Source organism: Gastrolobium bilobum, unplaced genomic scaffold (assembly GCF_033153095.1).
Source record: "Gastrolobium bilobum isolate Gb01-03AN ecotype WA unplaced genomic scaffold, APGP_CSIRO_Gbil_v1 utg913, whole genome shotgun sequence".
Classification (NCBI taxonomy): domain Eukaryota; kingdom Viridiplantae; phylum Streptophyta; class Magnoliopsida; order Fabales; family Fabaceae; genus Gastrolobium; species Gastrolobium bilobum.
The window spans coordinates 761,844-783,458 of NW_026900059.1; the positions used below are offsets into that span (position 1 = coordinate 761,844).

The 21,615-nt window shown below is 36.2% G+C and overlaps 2 protein-coding genes and 1 non-coding gene across 3 annotated transcripts; 2 read left to right on the top strand and 1 right to left on the bottom strand.

Moving 5' to 3' along the window:
* The first annotated feature begins 373 nt into the window (after positions 1-373).
* Positions 374-445, top strand: TRNAG-UCC (transfer RNA glycine (anticodon UCC)). Its single transcript has one exon. It is a non-coding gene; the product is annotated as a tRNA-Gly (tRNA).
* A 344-nt stretch (positions 446-789) lies between these two features.
* LOC133295081 (protein ABIL1) lies at positions 790-5,740 on the bottom strand. The gene is made up of 9 exons (XM_061493871.1): positions 5,440-5,740; positions 4,905-4,987; positions 4,375-4,525; positions 4,192-4,291; positions 3,990-4,082; positions 3,793-3,877; positions 3,634-3,686; positions 3,408-3,514; positions 790-1,305 (listed from the first exon to the last, which is right to left on the bottom strand). Exons 1-9 carry the CDS (start codon positions 5,536-5,538, stop codon positions 1,147-1,149), a joined length of 930 nt encoding a protein of 309 aa, XP_061349855.1. The 5' UTR covers positions 5,539-5,740; the 3' UTR covers positions 790-1,146.
* A 5,150-nt stretch (positions 5,741-10,890) lies between these two features.
* Positions 10,891-12,324, top strand: LOC133295101 (uncharacterized). Its single transcript, XM_061493897.1, has one exon. The coding sequence runs from the start codon at positions 10,891-10,893 to the stop codon at positions 12,322-12,324; it is 1,434 nt and encodes a 477-aa protein (XP_061349881.1).
* The last annotated feature ends 9,291 nt before the right edge of the window (positions 12,325-21,615 follow it).

Below are 21,615 nucleotides of genomic sequence, written 5' to 3' on the forward strand. Positions count from 1 at the left end.
AATAAATGTTTAAAATATAATTACGAATACACACAAACTTATTTTACTTACCCCAAAAGTAACAATAATTTTCTTTTGCTTGTTGGAATTCAAATTTTGATTCAAACTTGGTATTATCTCAAATACGAGGAATGTTATACATACAACCTATTTTCATTTACAATAAATGATAACCGTTGGTTGACGGAAATCAACGGTTAAGATATGATTGTAAACGAAAATAGATGGTCCTTCAAATATTATCAAACATATTATTATGAGATTTTAGGTAGTTGAACTCTAAACACAACAGAGCTTGCGTATCTTCCTGCCCGCGCAGCGATTCTAAGTTGATCAATATTGATATATTATATGATGCTACCAAACAACAACAGCGTTTGTAGTCCAACGGTTAGGATAATTGCCTTCCAAGCAATAGACCCGGGTTCGACTCCCGGCAAACGCAAGTGTTTTTCTTTTTGTAACGGGTTCACATTTTCTTGTTACCCATTATAGTGGAAATTATACATAATCCCAACCTAATAAAATATCTCACTTTATAATACAAGAAAAATTGAAAATCCAACGGAAGAAATCTGAATCGGTAGATTCAATACGGCATCATGTGTGATTATTTTCTAAGTGCATACGAGACGATCCCTGAGCCATAAGAACCTTTCTTCGTTTTTGGCCATCCACCACCTCTTCCGTTTGAGAGTATAGCGGTACTCTATAATTTACAGCATGAAATTGATTTTTAAAACTTGCCAGAACACTTTTACTTAGATTGGAATATCAAATCTCTGCCCTTCAAACGGTTTAATGCTATCTTATTAGTCAAAAGGAATAGATATCAGAACAAGAGCCTACCTTGGAAACTTCAAAATTCTAAGGACAAGAAAGTTAATGTAACCTTTTTTGCATAGACATACCACAAATATACCTTTTACAGGTGCCTGAATACTATACACTGTCATTATTGGAAGGCTTGAACCAGAAACCACTTAATTCTGAGCATTTTGTAGAGGCATGGTTAAAGGAAAGAGAATAAAGCATCTGGCTAGATTAAAGTAACATCCCCACTCTTTAATCCAAAAATTAGTGACATCTCCACATCCATGGAGAACCTTGCAGTTGCATGGGGGAAGGGATTGCCTTGGGAGGTATTCATGAGAAAGAACCAGCCTTCAATTTTGGTGTTTTCTGCTTGACAAAGAAAGCTGATAGCACACTTTTGCTCCGAGTAGGAATTTGGACATTCTCACGCCGATTCGGGTTGTCAAGTGACTTGAATGCTGTCAATGGTTTGGAACCCTCCAATGCATCCTGCAGATAGAGACTCATGAGTAGTTTTTCACAGAAAATTTACTTTAGTAAAACACTTATGAACATGAATAAATGCACCCTTCAACTCTTAAGACTCTTAAGTTCAAGCAAAATGGCTAGCAGGAAAATATGGCTAGCCGGTGCATTAAGTGATAGACAACATTAACATTTCTTATGTTCAATGCAAATCAAATAAAAATAATCATTTTTCCCAGTAAGTTGGAAACAACCTGTCAAAGCTCAAGAGGAGGAAAAAAAAACTTCCCATTATTAGATGTTTTGGAGCATTTTTTAAATATAATACATGAATTCAATAATGAAAAATGTTTTATTTGCATTTCCAATCTAATGTCATTTTCCCTTCAAGTCCTTAACATACGGACTTAGTAAATCTAAATCCTGTCAAATGGATCTCCCATAGAAGTTTACTGTCGCCATTAGAATACCCAGTTTGGATCGTATCCATTCACACAATTTAAATATACTAAATGAGAAGCACATATTCAGCAGAAGTCACCGAATAAGATCAAGTCTATAAGCAAAATACTATATCAAGTACTTAATAGACAGGAGCATAAGCTTTCAGATCAGAGCATCAACTCAATATTTTGGACTAATTTTTATATTAACCTGGTTGTGAATGTGATATTTAAAAAGGCTTAATTACATTAACATTTCGCATTAATTTTAAGTTTAGAGGGCTTCTAGTACGTTTTCTTTAGTTTTTTTCCTTTTTAAAAAAATTATTTAAATTTTGCAGTCCCTGGTATTGAATGCTTGTAATTTATGCTGCTCTTATATTATTGGATGTTACTTTAATACCTAGGTCTTATTCGGACATATTGATTTAATATACATACCAGTTACCATTTTATTTGTTGTGCCTTCTAATGAGGCCTAAGTGCAAAGATCAAATTTAACTTTTACAATATTTTACCATTTCTTCTTAAATTTGTAATTTAGTTTTCAATTTAACACAACCAAGACATCTTATGTTGACTACATCATCTCTCAATTTGACACTGTCTACAATTCTGTATTGACCAAACATCTAAATTATTCTTTTTCTTTCAAACCATAATGTACTCCCCCTTCAATCTGCTCAAGGACCAATCAGGACACTTAAACCTGCTATTGTATGTAAGTCCTTAATCACCATTCCTCTACCTGCAAAACATTCTAACCCTAGCATGACTCCAGTGAACCTTCAATTCCCCAAATTTCCTGACCCTAACCCTAGCCTTTTAAATCTTAATTCCACTGTCATTCAGCAACATTTGGACCACCACAGCACAACCTTGCATCTTCCTATCTTTTTTAGTGACAATGTAATCCAAGTAACAAATCTTAGTTGACAATGCAATTGGAACATGACCAGTCATCCCCAAACCAGAATTTGTCAGTGTGAAATAGTAAAAGTGATAAAGTTTTTGATGTATGGAACTCCAAAATAAAATACTGCTCCCAATGAACAAACAGTTTAAAGCACAAGCATAAACAAAATATTCACTGCTATATCATTTTGCAAGAGCATCATACTAAAATAGCAGCTCTTTCTTCCCAAGGACTAAAGTCAGACACCTCTTAATCCATACATCATTTCTTGCCAAAAATAATGTCAGTGATAGAGATATAGCATAAATGGCAAATGGCCAGGACTTATGAAGTATCAATTCTAAAGCAATGTGCTATAATTATCAACTGAAGTAGTCACATAACCACAATAAGTCAGAAATATAGAAAAATAATTCTTTGTCCTATCCCAGAAAAGTAAACTTCTCCTTGCACCTGTGTCCGTAAACCTACAGCTATAACCAAGATAGACTACTAAAATGCAGAGCTTATTACCTACATGAACTGTTGTACAAGTCCAGGTCATTCAAACATTTCATACATGACATTATTTGGTAATTTATAACAATTTAACACCTTTTTCCTTTTTACCCAAGTGCTAGCCAAAAAAATTCACTTAAACATAAACAAAAAGGTTTTAGAACACTGACAAGCAACTGGTAAAAAATAGGAAATAATAATCACAAGTTGACTATCAACTATCAAGCATGGCACCACCAGGCACTGGCACTTGATGAATATGACATTACCCTGCGTGTGCCACCCAAAGTATGCATGGGTACACCAGAAGTAGGAACTCCATTTGGTAAGTGAATTTTTGCTGGTGAGGATTTCATCCAGGTGCTCTCTTCATTATCTACATGCACATAACCATGAACTGTAAGGAGCTATGATTTCTACATCAAGAAATAACCATTGCTTGGCCAATTAAACTGAATTGTTATATAATAAAAGGGATACAACTATTCCACAAACCTAAAAGGTGGAAAACTCCCGCGGCCTTGGCAGAAAATTTTGGGTTTTCAATGCTGTAAAAGTAGAAATGATAAGATAATACTATCCATGCTGAGAGTGGAAAACAGAAAAAGAAGCAGTCTTGCACAATCTCGAACCATTAAATTTTCCTAAACTTACTTCGGTGAAGGTTGTGAAGTCCCTTTTAAGGTAGATTTAGTCTCTGATGCTAAATGCCATGAAAGAGTTTTTGATGCAGGGGTACCTAGATATAAAAAGATATACTTACGTCAATAATATCACATTCACTTCCAAAAAAAAAAGTCAAAACAATTCCAAAACTCTATAAGGGACAAAGTTTATCCCACCACACACACCTGAAGATTGAAAACGAGTTCTGGTTTGAAATGGATTCTGTCTTGCATCAATCTGTATATGGGGACTGAAATGTACCTTTTTATTGACAGAATCTAGCTTGCATTGTTAAACAAACATAGAGAACCATTAGTAAAAACTACGGTTATAGATATTTGGTGCCAATAACTACTTCCAGATGAACATAAATGCAGTGAGGCCTACTTGGCAAAATGTAGTGCTTATGATGTCTGGGAATGAAAGCCAACAATTGCTGCTGCCGAAGACCTTCTTTATCAGTGTAAATTTGGCATGTAAGAAGTTTCTGCCAGTAAGCAAATATGTGACTTCAACCCCAATTAATATTTATCTATTAAAAGATAATATCTCAAAAAAGTTTGTAAGTACCTGATTTAGGGCAGAAACCTTCAAATCCACAGTTGAGACATCCAATGTTTGTTGCTCAAGAAGGTCAGTTAACTTGTATGCAACAGTTCCAAGATGATCAACAGCATTCACAAGGGCTCTTACAGCATAATCTTTCAGGTTGTCAAGTACCCTAACACATAAATAACATACGACTAAGGGAACATCCATGCAGTTATGCATCCTTTTTTATCCAAGTTTAATTTCACGTTATTCACATTTAGCAAAATAATTGCAATAATTGACAGTGTTACAATCCTCAAAGCCAGTTAATGGCATTTCATACATGCTATACATAACTAGCATTTATTAAAATGCCCCAGCAGAATGCAATGAGAAATTTAATTTATAACATTTGCATCCCGGGTAAGAATTGAAAGGAAGAAAACTCCACCACTAATTGTTTGATGAGTTGTGGCTTCAGTCATTTACATAGAAAAGCAGCTAGAAAGAAGAGGGTAAGATTGCCTTCAAGAGCAAATTTAAAAAAATAAAAATAAAAAATTCCTTACATTTGTTTCTGTTCACTATGGAGATAAGATTTTTCACAGTATTCTGCAGCAGAATAAAGTTGAGGCCTCAGGTTCTTAAGTTCCTGAAATGAACATAATACGAGGATCAAATGACTGCTTATGCTATTCATGTTTTAAATCATAACCTCAACAATCAAAGAGAAAACATTCAAACAATACCATAAGAAGATAAAAACTAGAGGATCATTTGTGTTCAATTCCTTAAAAAAAGTGCTAAATATTATCAAGAGGATCACCTTATTCAATTCCACACATTCGTATATTTGGATCTACAACTAGTCCCACTGAGTTCAGTTCCAATTATCTAATTCATTCAAGATTTCAATTTAAACACGTAAGAGATATCATAGCTTCAGTTCCAATTCATTGAGAACACACCTAGTTGTAAGAAACAAAGTCCACCAAATAAAACCTAAACAAATGCAGATCTAGGCCAAAATTAAAAATAAAAAAAATAAAAAACTCACAGCAAAAAAAAAGTAAAATAGTGAGAATTAGGAGAGAGAGAGAGAACCTGCAAGGCGTTGACGAAGCTCTTGCTGCGTTCCATGGAGACTTCATCGAAGGTCATGGCGGAGTTGAGATGCGTTGTTGTTGGATGCTCCAACTCCATGGCCGTAACGGAACGTAACAAACCTAACCAACAACCTCAACTAACCAAATTGCAAAAAAAAAAAAAAAAAAAAGTTAACTAGAAATGCAACAGAACCTCCATTGATGCTGTTATGATTAATGCACAGGGAAATGGAAGAGAGAGAAAGGGAAAAACTTATGAAGAGAGAGAATGAGAGAAAAGGAATTGTTAGCTGTGATGATGCGTGAAGCAGGAAGCTTTTGGAGTTAAATGGGAAGAGAATATTTAATGTAGTGCCACGTGGCAGGGTGGTTAGTTGTGGGCAACTTCCCCTTCACTCTAAAGTCTCCAACGGTGATTTCTTTCTTTCATCTTTAAAAGACGTAATTACCCTTGTCTTATGTGTGTGTGGACCTATATTCCGTTTTCTTCAAAATAATTTGACTATTTAATGAATTAATGATAATATTGTATAGCGTATCGGTAGGTCAACTCTGTACATATAATTATTGCGAGTTGCATTCACCACCTAATAATACCTAACAAGGTATTCATTGAACAATTAATATTGTACTTTATTTAAAAAATATATCAACAACTATGAAAATAAATTTAATGATAAACATTGATACTTTCAATTTCACTAAAAGAATGAAATGAAAGAGAAAGATGTTTTATTTTGTTCCGTCTATGCACCTGAGAAGAGCACATGACTAACTAAACTCATATTTTTTCTGAAAGCATTTAAAAAAAATCATATTTTTTTTTTTCAAACTTTTTAACTAGATAAGCAAAAGTCTAGAAGAGAGTTTGAGCTAAAACTAGAGCCACGCCAGCAGAACGACCATGCAACAAATTAACTAAATGTGGTTTATTATGTTTTGGATTTTGTTAAACTCACTTAGTTGGGTATATAAGCTTTCCCACCTTTGATTATAGTATAAATGGATGATCTGTTAATCATCTTTTCATTAATAGGGAGGAATAACACACAGTCGAGACTTGTTTTCATCTTCGTGGATTTCCTCAAGGATATAGACCAAAGAATGCTGCTACACAAAATGTGCAAAATGTGAGTCGAGAACCACATATTGATTATACTACTGAGAAACTAGAGAGCTCTTCAACAATTAATTTCATTCTCCAATGATCAATATCAATGTATTCTTAATACAGATAGATCAAGCAGCTTCACAAACTGATAACAAGCCTCCCAGTTCAACTGCACCCACGTGATTAGTTTCAAGATTTGTTAGTCAGTTATTAGTTTGTTAATAGCCGTTCTTAGTTTGTTAGTTAGTTTGTTGGCTAGTTTCTGATAGCTAACTTTATTTCTTCAGCTTATGCTGATAACCTTGTATATATATTTACATGAGCAAGATGCTCTCATTAATGCAATGAATATTTTTCTCAGTTTTAGTAATATGGTATCAGAGCGTATCTAGGCTCTGGTATCCACCTCCGCTGCATTTTCCTTTTCACTCAGAAAATTCCATTTTTTCTCGCTCATTCTTCCTTCTTGATTTCTTGATTTCGATCTTCCATGGCTAATCAATTGCCACTTCCAGATTACCTTACTAATCCTGCAAATCCCTATTTCCTGGCTTTTTGACCCTTATGCCCCTTAATTAATAATTAATTACCAAATTGCCCTTCATTCAAAACTATTTCGAAAATTTACCCTCCCCAACAAACATAACACCAATCTGCCCCTGTTTGACCGTTGACCACGAAGCCTACCCGGGTACACCATTACCTACCCGGGTAAATTTTGAAACTTTTTACCTACCCGAGTATGTAGGGGTGTACCCGGGTAGAGTTCTTGAATCTGGGAAAATGTTTGAATTATTTACCCGGGTAAGGAGCAGTGTACCCGGGTAAACATCGACGGTAGGGTTTTAAAATACCCCAGCAGCCCCATTTCGAAAACCCACAAAAGGGGTACCCGAGTAGAGCTGCTGGAAGAGTGTCATCTTGAGCGATTTCAGGCATAATCTTGCACTAATTCGTCTTGTTTGTGATCATCATTCGCGGACCTTGCAACCTCTCTGCCTTCTACCGATTGAAATCGATCAAAGGTGCATTTTTTTTTCAGTTTTTTCAATTATGTTATGATTTCTGTTCTGATTCATTGTATTTTCGTTTATATCATTTGATTCTGTCCGAATTATTTTATCAATTTGTATGTCATACGCTTACCCTAACCCTAACCCTAACCCTGAATCTAACCCTAACCCTAACCTTAACCCTAACCCTAACATGTATCTAATTTCTGATTTTGGTTATTTTTTCAGTTTAATAGTGTGACACAATGACCTCTCGACGCGTTTCAAAGCTGCAAGTGACCCATTCCGAGAGAAGAACCAAGAGTCGTCACGATGGGTCGTCATCCTCTCAGCCCCAGGCTGCTTCGAGTCAGGCTCCGGACTTGACGTTCGGATATTTGTTTGAGGATGACATTCCTTCACACGAGAAGTTCGTGAAGTTTTTCATGACCCGGAAGATCTGCGAACCGAAATCACTGGATTCGGCATTCTTCAACCTAGAGCGTTTTGACATTGTGCCGCTTCTTGAGCAGACACATTTACTTCACCTGGCGGAGATGCGGTGCCCATACTCGGAGGTTATGGTAAGAGCCTTCTACCAGAACCTTGGCTACTCGCAAGGCGAGCTGACTTCCCGTGTCTGCGGGATTGATATCATCATGACTGCTCCTATCTGGACGGAGCTACTGGGGTTCGATTTTGATGGTGTCACATGAGCAGCACTATATGATGGAGACAACCATCATATATTTGGTGATTATAACCGGGAGACCATTGTTACAGAGACTAGGAGGGCAGACGCTGAGCCCGGTCATTTTGCTCATTATCCTGTTAGCAACTTGTTAGTTTCTGCTCGCATTCTTCATTATGTGGTGACACATATTATTTTCCAGCGCCCGCATAATCACTCAAAGGTGCTGGAAGGGGACTTTGTCATCCTGTGGGCCCTCCTTCACAGTCAGCAGGTGAACTGGAGGCATTACATATGCATACTGATGTGGAAGGCAGCCAAGTCAAAGAAGGCTGAATTGCCTTTTGCATTTCTGGTGCAGAAGATTCTGCATAGATTTGGAGTGCCTACGGCAACAGAGACCTTGAAGACCGCCAGAGGCTGGAATGCTATATTTGGTGAGAGGCTCCTGAAGTAGTGTGGGATCCTACCGAACAAAGCGGGTATCTGGATGTGGAAGAAGGCACCAGAACCACCTAAGATCCCATTCCACCACGATGCTGAGATGGAGGATGCACCTGCAGGTGATGTGTTGGTCTTTATGAGTTTATGCAATTTTGTGTTGTTTAATTTTTAATGTGGTATTGAAGTTTGTTTTTCATGGTTTATGATGTAGGCCTTGATGATGATGACGATGATGATGGCGTTGCTGAGGTTGATGTCAGACCGACACGTCCCACCCGCAGTCGGCGACCACCAGCTCCTCCTGAGGGTGGATGGACACTTGATCATGTCATGGCATCCTTATATGATCTGACTACTGACTTTAGAGGATATAGACAGAGCACGAGCAAGTGGCGAAACCAGATGGACACAAGGGTTGCACGGTTGGACACAAGGGTTTCACGCTTGGAGGGTTTAATTGGCGAGGGTTCCCATACTCAGGAGGAGGATGAGGAGGATGATGACAATGGGGATGACACACAATCGGATGAAGAGAATGGGGAGGACACGCCATCGGATTAGTGTGTCCATAGGGTTTCATATCATTGATTTAGTTTGATGTAATGTAGTCATTTTGGTACATTTAGGAACTTTACCTACATTGCATGGATGTTTTTGTACTGGATGTTCAAAATTTGAATGAATGAAATTTTCGTTTTGCGCACGTTCAGACTTGTTGGTTCTATGCATTAGTATGGGACCTTGCATTAATATTGTCATAATTAATTTGGAAATCAATTCAACCCAAAGTACTTTAATATTCATGTTCAACTTTCATTGGCGCACATCTTGATTATTGCATCCTATTTCTACGAAATCAATCCACCCCCAAGTCATACCGTATGTAGGTATTGCACAACAATTACCAAAATGCAACAAAAATTGCCAAAACAGCTTCTGCAACAGCATCTGCAACTGGTCTACCCGGGTACCACGAACTGGGTCGACATGAAGTGGTGACAAGGCTGGGGTACCGAGACTTACAGCGCTCATGTCAGCCTCAAAATTACCGTCCACGTCAGTGTCTGACGAATCACCTTCTGGAATAGCACTTTCAGGTTCTCCCTCATCTTCGCTGTCCACATAGTCCTCGTCTTCATCCTCTTCATCCTCATCCAATGCTACCTGAGGAGGTGCAGAAGATCGTACAACTGTATCTTCTTGACCGGTACAGTGTGCAGTAGTGGTTGTATGCACCGGTAAAGATGAAGATTGTCCAACATCAACTTCAACATATATCTCAATATATTTTAATACTTTCCATTCAACAAACGCATCTGTTACGAACTCCACATCTTCATCATCATTTATATCGTTTCCAATGTAGTATATTGTATCCATATCCACTACAGTCTCTAACCTGGCTATCATGCGGTGGATAGAATGTATGCCTTCTGACCCCATTTTTTGAAGAATTCTCTCCTTCAGTTCATTGCATGTAGTGCCCACTTTGATTTTCATCGTTTTTGTTTTTCCTTCAAATCGGACACCGTTCGGACCTTCAAAATGCCTCCCATTGTAGTAAATAACTATAGGAACCATGTTTGGACTTGAACTCATCTTTCACACAAAAATTAGATCTAGGTTTTGGGTTTGGAGGTTGGTTCGGATTTTTTAGCACAAAATGGGAGTGTGGAGATGTAATCTCAATGTCCCACCAAGATTCAGCTTTCTGAAATGATGAGATGAAATATGTGTGATGTTTCGGATTAGAGAGGGTAAGAGAGAAAGATTTGGGGTTTCAAAAACCCTATACCTCGCAACAATGGCCGAAACCCATACATATTGGGGTTTCTGGACGCGATTTACCCGGGTACACTGCTCCTTACCCGGGTAAATAATTCAAACATTTTCCCAGCTTCAAGAACTCTACCCGGGTACACCCCTACATACTCGGGTAGATAAAAAGTTTCAAAATTTACCCGGGTAGGTAATGGTGTACCCGGGTAGGCTTCGTGGTCAACGGTCAAACAGGGGCAGATTGGTGTTATGTTTGTTGGGGAGGGTAAATTTTCGAAATAGTTTTGAATGAAGGGCAATTTGGTAATTAATTATTAATTAAGGGGCATAAGGGTCAAAAAGCCCTATTTCCTACATCCGAATGAAAGCCCCTCCTTGGTGCTAGTTACTCCATTGCTGAATGGGAGGAACTACCATTCCTGGGCGCGAGCCATGAGTATGGCACTTCTTTCAAAGAACAAACTCAGTTTCATTGATAGTTCTCTACTTCCACCAGATGCCACAGATCCTATGTTCTTGGCTTGGCAACGCTGCAATACTATGGTTCTTGCATGGATCCATAGATCAATCAATGATTCCATTAAGCAATCCATCCTTTGGATTGATCGTGCTTTCGAAGCTTGGAATGATCTTAGAGATCGTTTTCGTCAGTCAGATATCTTCAGGATGTCAGATATTCAAGAAGATGTCTACAAACTTCAACAAGGTGAGCTAAGTATCACCGATTATTTTACTGAATTGAAGAAGCTTTGGGATGAACTACATAATTTGAGGCCTTTGCCTTCTTGTCGATGTGTAACTCCATGTACATGTGGTGCCATCACTCTGGTAAGAGACTATCGAAGTCAAGATCATACAGTGAGGTTTCTTAAAGGCTTAAATGAGCAATATGCTCATGTAAGGTCACAAATCATGATGGTGGATCCTCTTCCACATGTAAGTAGAGCATTTTCTCTTGTAGTACAACAAGAAAGGCATTTTCAACATGATGGAAACTCATCCATGGATTCACGAGTTTTTGCTGGAAATTCGAGCACTGGAAAAAGATATGCTCCTGCTGACAAAACAAGATTTAGAAACAATGGTCATGCTGGTTCTACCAATAATCGTGGAAGCAAGGTGTGTACACATTGTGGTAGACTCAACCATACTGTGGAAACTTGCTATCAAATTCATGGCTATCCTCGAGGATACAGAACATCCAATTTGAAACCTCGCAGTGCAGCCAATTATGCTCAATTTGGTGATTCTGAACATAGAACAACTAATGATACTCAAGCTGGGCTCACTATCTCACAGGAGCAGTATCAACAGCTTGTTGATCTGTTACATGGCCGACATTTACATTCATCTACCGGTGAAGAAGTCACCCATTCAACTAATTTGGTTCAAGCTGTAGCCATGAACTCAAACTCTCTCCTTCCTTTAAACAATAACCAACCAGGTAATACATCTGTCCATTGGCTTCTTGACACTGGGGCCACGGATCACATTTGTCCAATACTTTCACAATTCTCTTCCACACATAAAATTTCACCTATATCCATTATGTTGCCAAATGGAACACATGTGGTAACTACCCTTTCTGGTTCTGTACATTTGTCTGATTCTCTCACATTATTAGATGTGCTTTATGTTCCCGAATTTAAAGTCAATTTAATCTCTGTATCCAAACTTGTGTCAGTTATTCCATGTTATCTGACTTTTCACAAATTCCATTGCTACATTAAACAGGCCAACACCAAGAGGACGATTGGTATAGCTGAGGCAAGTGAGGGGCTGTATGTGCTAATCAAGGAGCAAGCAAGCCATATTGTTCAAAATAAGTCAGAGTATTCTCATAATGGGATGCATACAGTTTTTTGAACTAGAGCTTCTTGAAAGGAGCAATGCAGCACCTAGCCAATCCAGCCATCCATTCCACCAATTTCACACAGGTCTCCAACATACATACTGAGAACATGCTAAGTTCAGGTATCCAAGAAACACAATGGATTTTGGACAAGGTGCAACTGATCACATTACCTATTTTAAGCTTTACTTTTCCTTTATTAAAAAGATTAAACCAGTTTCCATCAACTTACCCAATGGTGCATGCGTTATAGCTTCATATTCAGGAACCATTATTACCTCTCCTAAACTTACCCTATTCAATGTTTTATATGTTCCTAATATTTTAAAGTCAATTTAATATCAGTGACTAAACTTTTAAGCAATCATCCTTGTTGCCTAATATCCGATCTGTTCCTCTTATTGCATTGTTCAGGATGTATTTACCAAGGTGATGATTGGTATAACTGAAAAAAAAAAGTGGAGTATATTTGATGTCAAACATAATTGCTATAAAGAAGATCGAGGAATCTCCAGTAGATGTTTGAAAAATATGTAATAATACAAGTAGTTGTAAGGAGAATAAAGGTGATTCCACATTGTGGCACTGGGGACTAGGTCATGTACCCGAAACTATTTTACGAGAAATGTCAACTCGTTTTACTTTCATTCCATTTCATCGTGATGGTGTTTGTGATTGTGATGCATGTCATTTCGCTAAACAAATTAAAGAAGACTTTCATATAGTATCAGTAAAACCACAGCGTCTAAAGTCTTTGAGATTGTACACGCTGGGGGTATTTTCATTAAAAATGGATGAATCGATGGAATATTTTCAAAAATAAAAATAAAAATGGATGAACTGCATTGACATTTTTTTTCCGAATAATTAAGATAGTACACATTTAGTATAAGATTTATATTTATATTTATTTTGTTACGAACACCTACGACTTTCCTTTATTTTAGTCTTAGGTTTTTCGTAGAGAAATTCTGGGTGAGATGAAAATGAGCTCCAATGCACGGACACGTTAAATTTTCCAAAATGTACGGACACACTCTGACACGCGGCCAATATTTTGGGACACGCGGTCAACTCTCCGATACATTTTTTCAACATGCAGTCGACGTTTTCCGACACACGGTCAACGCTCGGACACGTTTTTTTTTAATCTTAATTTTATTTTATTAACTAAAAATAAAAAAAAATTATTTATAAATCAATTTTTTTCTGTTATGAAATTTGACATGAAAAATTAACAAGGTACGAAAAATTATTTTTGTTTATATTTATGTTATGAAATTTGAATATTTGATTAGTTATATGACTTATTATCGACTGTTATATCTATTAAATATAAATTATATTATATATATTAAAAATATTATTTAATATCAAAACATGTCCCAACGTGTCAAAATATGTCATTTTTTAAAATTAACGTGTCGTCGTGTCGTGTCCCGTGTCAGTGTCCGTGCATCATAGAAAATGAGCATCTTTTATTCATGCTTCTGTTTAGAATTTAGATACAAAGAAAGACATGATACAGAAAAACAAAAGCCCATCGAAACCGTGGTGATACAAAGGTAAGGGTCATTGACCGTACTGTTTCTTTTTTGAATATAATATACTTGAATTTCACAGAGTCAATTTTTTTTTCAAATTATAGACTAGACATGTGTCACGTCCCCAACGGCGGGACACACAACTCATTCAACCCAAAGTCACTACATAGCTACTTTGGTGTTCCAGCTGCTAGGAAAGCGACACGTGTCCCGTCTATAGTAACTGACTACTTCAGCGACTATGGTGCCCTATCAGTTTGGAATTTTTTTTTTTACTACGTGACATTTAGGTTATTATATTAAAAAAAGGGACAATACGGTCAACGTCCCCAAAGATAAAGTAAACTAAGTGACTATTCACCTAATATTTAACAATGGTAGCTACCTAGAGTTAAAATACATCAGTGGAAATAAAAGTTAAATAAAATACAAGTTTATTATAGAGATCTGAAACAATCACCCTCAATATTTTTCAAAGGATCCACAATGATTAATTTCTATCTCAATTAGTTTGCTCAATATTATTGGTGATACATTTCATTAAAAAAATAAACTTCTTGACATTTAAGTATTGAACATTTTTCATAATATCATAACAAAAAGATAAAAAAAAACATTACTAAAACATGGGAGGGGTTATATTTACTACCTGTTAATCTTACTACCTTTACTACTGAATTATAACCATTAGATTAACTTTTAATCTAATGGCTCATATTTATCCCTTATAATCCCAATTTTTCCCTCAATCACTCACCTCCTTTCTCTTTCTCTAGGTCACACTCTCGTCTCTTTCTCAAAATTCCCTTTCTCACCGTAACAGAAGACCCTCACATCTTTTTCTATTCTGACTAAAACCAGCTTTCTCTTTCTGAATTTGGATTTGGATCCAAAACGACCAACCACGTCGTTGCAGCTCCTCCTCTTCGTCGCATTCAATTCCCTCGCAGCGTTTTCCATCGCCGACAATTCAAGTTCCCATGGCGACGGAGAAGTTAATGTCCGGCGGCGACCCCCGCTACTTCCAAATGAAATTGGAGCCGCCGTCTTCTCTGCAGTCTCCGGCGGCGGCTGAGATGTCGTCGGTCCCGTCAAAGCAGCGCGGAGGTTAATCGAATTTTCGACGAATTGCCGAAAGCCACCATCCACCCCTGTTGCTCCGCCGTCCAAACCGTGTGCAAGACCTGCTTGGGTAAGCTCTTGATTTTAAGGGAGATGTAGATAAAATGTAGAGTTTCACTTGATGTGGATGCCATTTTCTTATCAATCTAAATGCAAAATGTTGGGTAATTTCTCTTCAGTTTTCTGATAAAGATGCACTAAAATGCCCAACTGAGTCCCTTCAATTACTTGTTTTGCAAATGATGGCATTGGTACTCTTGCTTTATTATCTAATCTGTATGCAAGTTCTGAACGATGGGATCATGCTAAAATATGACACATTATAAATTTTGACGTGCTAGGAGATCATTCCTTTGTTTGTAATTTGCCTCCATTCCTCCAATATGCATATGCTAAAATTATTCACATATGTACTTAATGTGTCAACTCAGACATTCCATTGAGGAGGTTTGTCTAAGATGGATACAAGGATGACACGAAGCCAATTTATATCTTTGAGGGACTAAATGGATGAGAAATAGGCTTCAGTGATTATCTCTCATCACATGGGAAGTGGTTGAAGACTAGTTTACATGTCATTATTAGTATTATACTTCTTGGTTTTGGAATGGAAAAATATTTTGTTTTTTTTAAGTTAGAAGTTACGGAGCTATTGATTTGACGAATTGCCTATTTGTCAGCAGGTTAATAAGAATGTGGAAATTCATGCTCATATGCCACCAAAAACAGTTCCAAGCTATCATGGAGAGTAAAACTCAGTCTGTTAAGATTAACACTGGTTTGCAAAGAGATGAAGGTTTGAAGGCTATCTTAGAACTTCAAAAGGAGCTTCTGAATTGGTGCAGTCAGTTCAACAATTGGGTTAAGACTAAAAATTTATGTCAAAAAATTGAATGAATGGCTCATCAGGTGCCTTCATAATGAACCAGAAGAAACAGCTGATGGTATTAAGACTTGGAATGGCTTTCAATATTTGTTGAAGACTTTTTGCCAGCCCTCCAAGTTGTGTGTTGCTACGTAATGGTGTTAAGACTACAAGCACAAGCACAAGATACAAAGCTTCAGGCACATTGCAGAGAACCCGGAAATCTGAGTCTCATTTGCAAAATTTTGCTGTTCCTAGGAAGGCTAGAAGCAAAAGGAAAAGGCTTTCAGCTCCTAGAACAAAAAGACCCTTTAAACATATGTCACGCCATTTAAACCCTCTAGGACCACTAAATTTCTGTCTATTTCTATCTATTTTGATTTTTTTTAGTCTCTAAATGTCCTATCATTGAATGGGCAATGTCATTGATGTACTAAGTGGCAACACATAATAGTATCATACATTTGTTTGACTTTATACAAATAGATCTATTTACATCTGCCCAAAAAACTGGTTTGAATAGCTTGTGAAAGAAATTAAAAATAACAACAAATTGATAACCTACACTGAAGTTATAATACCTAAATTTCGTTTCCCATAACCCAGTTGAACAATATCTCGTTCAATTATGAAGGCATGCAACCAGTTTTCAAGTTCTATCTGTATCGAACATTAAGAAGTCATCCCTCTAAATCAATATGATAGTTGTAACTATTGCAGATTTTTTTTTATCAGACTATTTTAAAGCAAGAGCATGCAAGAACCCTCTCTTCCACACAAAAAAAACCTGTTAAAAGGCCACTTACTTTCAAAACTAAAATAACTAAAACCACACAAATGAAAAACCGAATGTGTTTCTGTTGTTTGGAGAAAAGGCAAGGGACAACAAAAGAAGCCTAGAGATATGCTTATTGCACACTCATAGATCCAAAAATGAATATAAGATAAACATCAAAATTTAGAACTAAAACTTCATTTTTGCATCATTAGATTCACCATCAATGACAGTTGCATCTCTTTTTATCTAAAATCAAATCTGCATAACTATGTTTTTAATTCCATCATTCTGACATTCGGTTTGTGCTTTCCATAATCCCCTTGATGACATAAAGTGATTTCCATAAAGCCTCTTGATGACATAAAGTGTCACTTAATCATCTGTTGTGCTTTCCATAATCCCCTTGATGACATAAAGTGATTTCTTGCACTTATCCAACAAACTCAAAGTTAAATCTTCCTGCAAACACATAGGAATATTGTAAATTCTACCTACAAAAAATTATTCTATTATATAGCTATATATCAATTATCTGACAGTATCATCTTTGGCAATTAATTATGGCAAATTGATCATACCTGATCAGTAATTATGGCAACTGGATGTTTCCCATTCATTGCTCGTAGCCATTCCTCGAATAGCCATATAAAAGTATCCTCAGTTTCATCTTGTAATAAAGCACATCCGAGCAAGAGCGATTGCATATGATTATTTACACCAACAAAGGGTCCAAATGGCATGTAATACTTATTAGTCCTGTATGTCGTGTCAAACGTTATCACATCACCAAAAAGCTTATAGGCATGTCTGGATCTTGCATCAATCCAAAAAAAGCTTACCATTCGATCATCATCATCACACTTGATGGAATAAAAAAAATCCAGATTTAATGCTTGTTGTTTAATACAATAATGTAGCACAGCTTGTGCATCCCCAGCATCATATATCTTTCTTCTCACATTTTTCATATGATTATAACAATCTCGACTGTCAAACCCCAGATCATGGCTTTTGAATATGGTGGCTACCTTTCCAGTTGGCAAACTCGAGTTGTTGAATTTTTCTACCAAACATTTTGCAGCATCAGGCATTTTTCTGTGTGATCTCAGATATGTAACACTTTTCGGAGTAACCATCTCATGATTATGGTTGTCGATGAAATGTGTAATTCTCCACATATTTGTTTTTTTATTCCTAGAAGCCTTGACACAAGCTTCACATCCTATACGTGACGATGATGTTCTCCTTGACTTGGCCTCACACAATTTACCCACATTTTCTTCCTTTTTAGTTTGTGGATGACCTTCTCTAATGCATGTTAGCTTCACGTAGTCCTCCCTGGATGTTCGTCTCCGGATCCCGAATCCTCTTATCCTACCAAATGTTGTATATAAGTTTACTATATCCTTCCATTCGGGAAATTCCATTCCCACCTCAATGGAAACTTTAGCATTCTTTGTCGGTGATAATGGAATGACAATTGACATATTGTTAGGCAAGTCATTTGATATGTCATCTTCCATTTCATCAGGTATTTCATTTCCTACTCCGACGTATTCCATTTCATTTGACACGCAATCATGACTGAAGTCAATATAATTAATTGGATCATCTTCCATATTGACCTTCATTGAAATAAACAAGTGACAATTATATAGTCAAATTCTATGAGATATAACTAAAAAACACAGTACAAATGGAATATTGCTTTCATATCATTTGGTACAATGGGTTAACTAGAGGGCTACGTTAACTAATTTACTTACTAATTTCAAAAGCAAGTATCATTTTAACTAGAAGGGTCTCCCTTTCTCATTCAATCCTCATCGAACACTTTCAATTTCAAAGTGTTGAAATAATTAATGCTCGGTTCTCGTGCATATGCAATTTTTCCTGCAACTCCAATCTTGAAGAACAAAAGTCGATAATAATTAATTCAATAGTGATTTTAACCTTGTGGTGTAATACTTGTCTATTACACCTTTAACATTTGGGCTCGTATTCCCTGAATTTACATTGGAATAAGACAAATTATGATACTTACTGTAGCCAAAAGTATTTTAAGTTCAAAGTATTTTTTTAAGTTTCTTATAGTTCATGAATCAGTGACTCTTTGACAATTCAATTTGATATTGCCACACCAACACCAATTTACTATTTATCTTAGAATAATGTTCGAAGTTCTTAGAAGAAGCTAAAATATTTACCAGGGGCATGATGCTTGCCGGCATGCATTCCGGTGAAAAAGAGTTTTCCGCCTGAGTTTGTTGCTCCTCGCTGTCGTTCATGGAGAGCGATGAATGGTGACAAAAGAAATTTAAAAAAACAAAAGAAAGAAAAGCAACGATGAATAGAGGAATTTGGAGAGAGCAGGGAGTGTCTGTGCAGTTCCCAGACGTATAGAGAGAGAAAGGAGGTGAGTGATTGAGGGAAAAATTAGGATTATAAGGGATAAATATGAGCCATTAGATTAAAAGTTAATCTAATGGTTATAATTCAGTAGTAAAGGTAGTAAGATTAACAGGTAGTAAATATAACCCCTCCCCTAAAACATATCACTTGACATTATTTTTCTTAATCAAGTAAGAAACCACCATATTACATGTACGAATACATAGAGTTTATATTATTCTTATTCTCATTAAATTTTTTTAACTAAATAAAAATATAAGAAAAGTGTAGCAAAATCATTTCTCTATATAAAAAGTTACAACCATAAGAGAAAGATTTGTTACCCACCAAGGTTTGGATCAAGATCTAGGTCGTCTTTCTTTTTCACAGATCTAGTTCTAGACACATAGATACCTAACTCGTCCTCCCCACGCAATAAATTTGAAAAACTCATAAGACTATGTTTAAACACTTGAAGGGAGTGAGAAGGTTCGTTGCAATACCAATAAAATCAGCAATACCGCCATCAAGAAAAGGCCTATTTTGTTAAATATGTCATATTCAAGTTTTATATTTGAGAAATACGTTAAACTCGGGAAAAAAAAATTAATTTATTGTTTTTTTAATAAAAAAATCCGAATAAGTAATCATTTTGAAATTAATTACGAAAATATAGCAGTTAAACACGCCCTATAGGAGCGTGACCTGTTGGAGAGAGACACGCCCAATGTTGGACGTGACCGAGGAGAGAGACACACCCAATGTTAGGCGTGTTTCACCAGGTGTTGCCACGTGGCACAAAAACCAACAGTTTGACTGTAAAACTTTGGAAGTCCATAATTTTTGACTCGGATATCCGAATTAGGTAATTTTTTTTTTGAATCCACATAATTTTTCGAGATCTACGTAATGACACCTCATTTGGCATATTTTGTCTCTCACAAACAAAAATTGAATTTACAATAATGATACCATAAGAACGTTTAAACAAAAATTAATGGACAGAAAACCACTGTTATGATTAGAAACATTCATAATAAAGATCCTTATGATTATGGTAAGTTATGATAAGGTTAATTATGTATGTTATTGAGATATATATTAAAATTTTGAATGAAGAATTTTATGAAATTTATAATTAATAAAAGTTATCATCTGTCGGTGACAGAATATCGAATAATTTATATTAAAAAGTTAAGTGAGTGCTTTTTGTTTTATTTTGATTTTTAAGTTTTTGTTCATGATTATAAAAATGTTAGATTATTTTTAGTAATAATTATAAGGTAACAAAGTCATGTCATTTTTAATAATTATGGTATCATTGTTGTAAATTCAAATTTTTTTGTGAGAGACAAAATAGGTCAAATTAGGTGTCATTACGTAGATCTCGAAAAGTTATGTGGAATCAAATTTTTTTTACCTAATTCGGATACCCGAGTCCAAAGTTATGGACTTCTAAAGTTTTACGGTCAAATTATTGACTTTTGTGACACGTGCCAGCACCTGGTGAAACACGTCCAACATTGGGCGTGTCTCTCTCCTCGGTCACGCCCAACATTGGGCGTGTATCTCTCCAACTTGGTCACGCCCCATGTGAGCGTGAGTCACGCTTAGGTCACGCCCAACATTGGGCGTGTCTCTCTCCAACTGGTCACGCCCCTATAGGACGTGTTTGACTGCTATATTTTCGTAATTAATTTCAAAACGACTACTTATTCGTAATTTTTTATTAAAAAAACAAAAAATTAATTTTTTTTGCCCGTTAAACTCATTTAAGACAAAACTCAACCTTACATATATAGCTCATTTCTTTTCCCAAAGTCAAGTCACTTATGCAACGTTACCAAAGCTACTTGCATAGGTCTCGAACCTAATTAGCCGGAAACATAGTGGAATTTTGTTGTATCAAGGGATCAAGTGGATACATCGAGTGATATTATCAAACTATCAAGTGTAGTATCCAAATGTCTCCCAAAAAAGAGGGCATAAAAGTGTAGGAGATCCCTTCTAAATGGGAAGAAATGATATATGCTTATTAAAATTATTATCATTATAACTAATTGTTATCCAAAATGATGTTAAAATGATTGAGAGGGTATAATTTGTATTAGAAAAATCACTTCAACAATATTCACAGTATTATAAAATACACACCAAAAATTGAATCATACAATAACACAAAGTTGCAGTAAGGGAATATTTGAGGCCAGTGTTCATTGTGTCCTTAAGACAATAGTACCCTCTCTATGGTGCCCAAGATTGATGGACAACTATTTTCCAGGATAGAATGAATTATCGCTATTTTTGTGGCGACACTTCCATATTAAATAGTTTCATTGAACACAACCTATGCCTGATCAATTAGACTAGAATAGAAGAATGCAAATGCAAAAGAATGCAAAACACAAAAAACTCTACCTAAAATTTTGATTCTCTATTTATTTATAGAAAACGTTAAGTCTCGATTCAAAAAACACATATTCGTCGATGAAACAACACATTCGTTCGACACGAAAAGACACGTCCGTTCAATGAGAAAAAAACGCATTTTTCATATCAAATTTCTTATTCATAAACGTAATTAATTCAAACCTAATGTATTTAT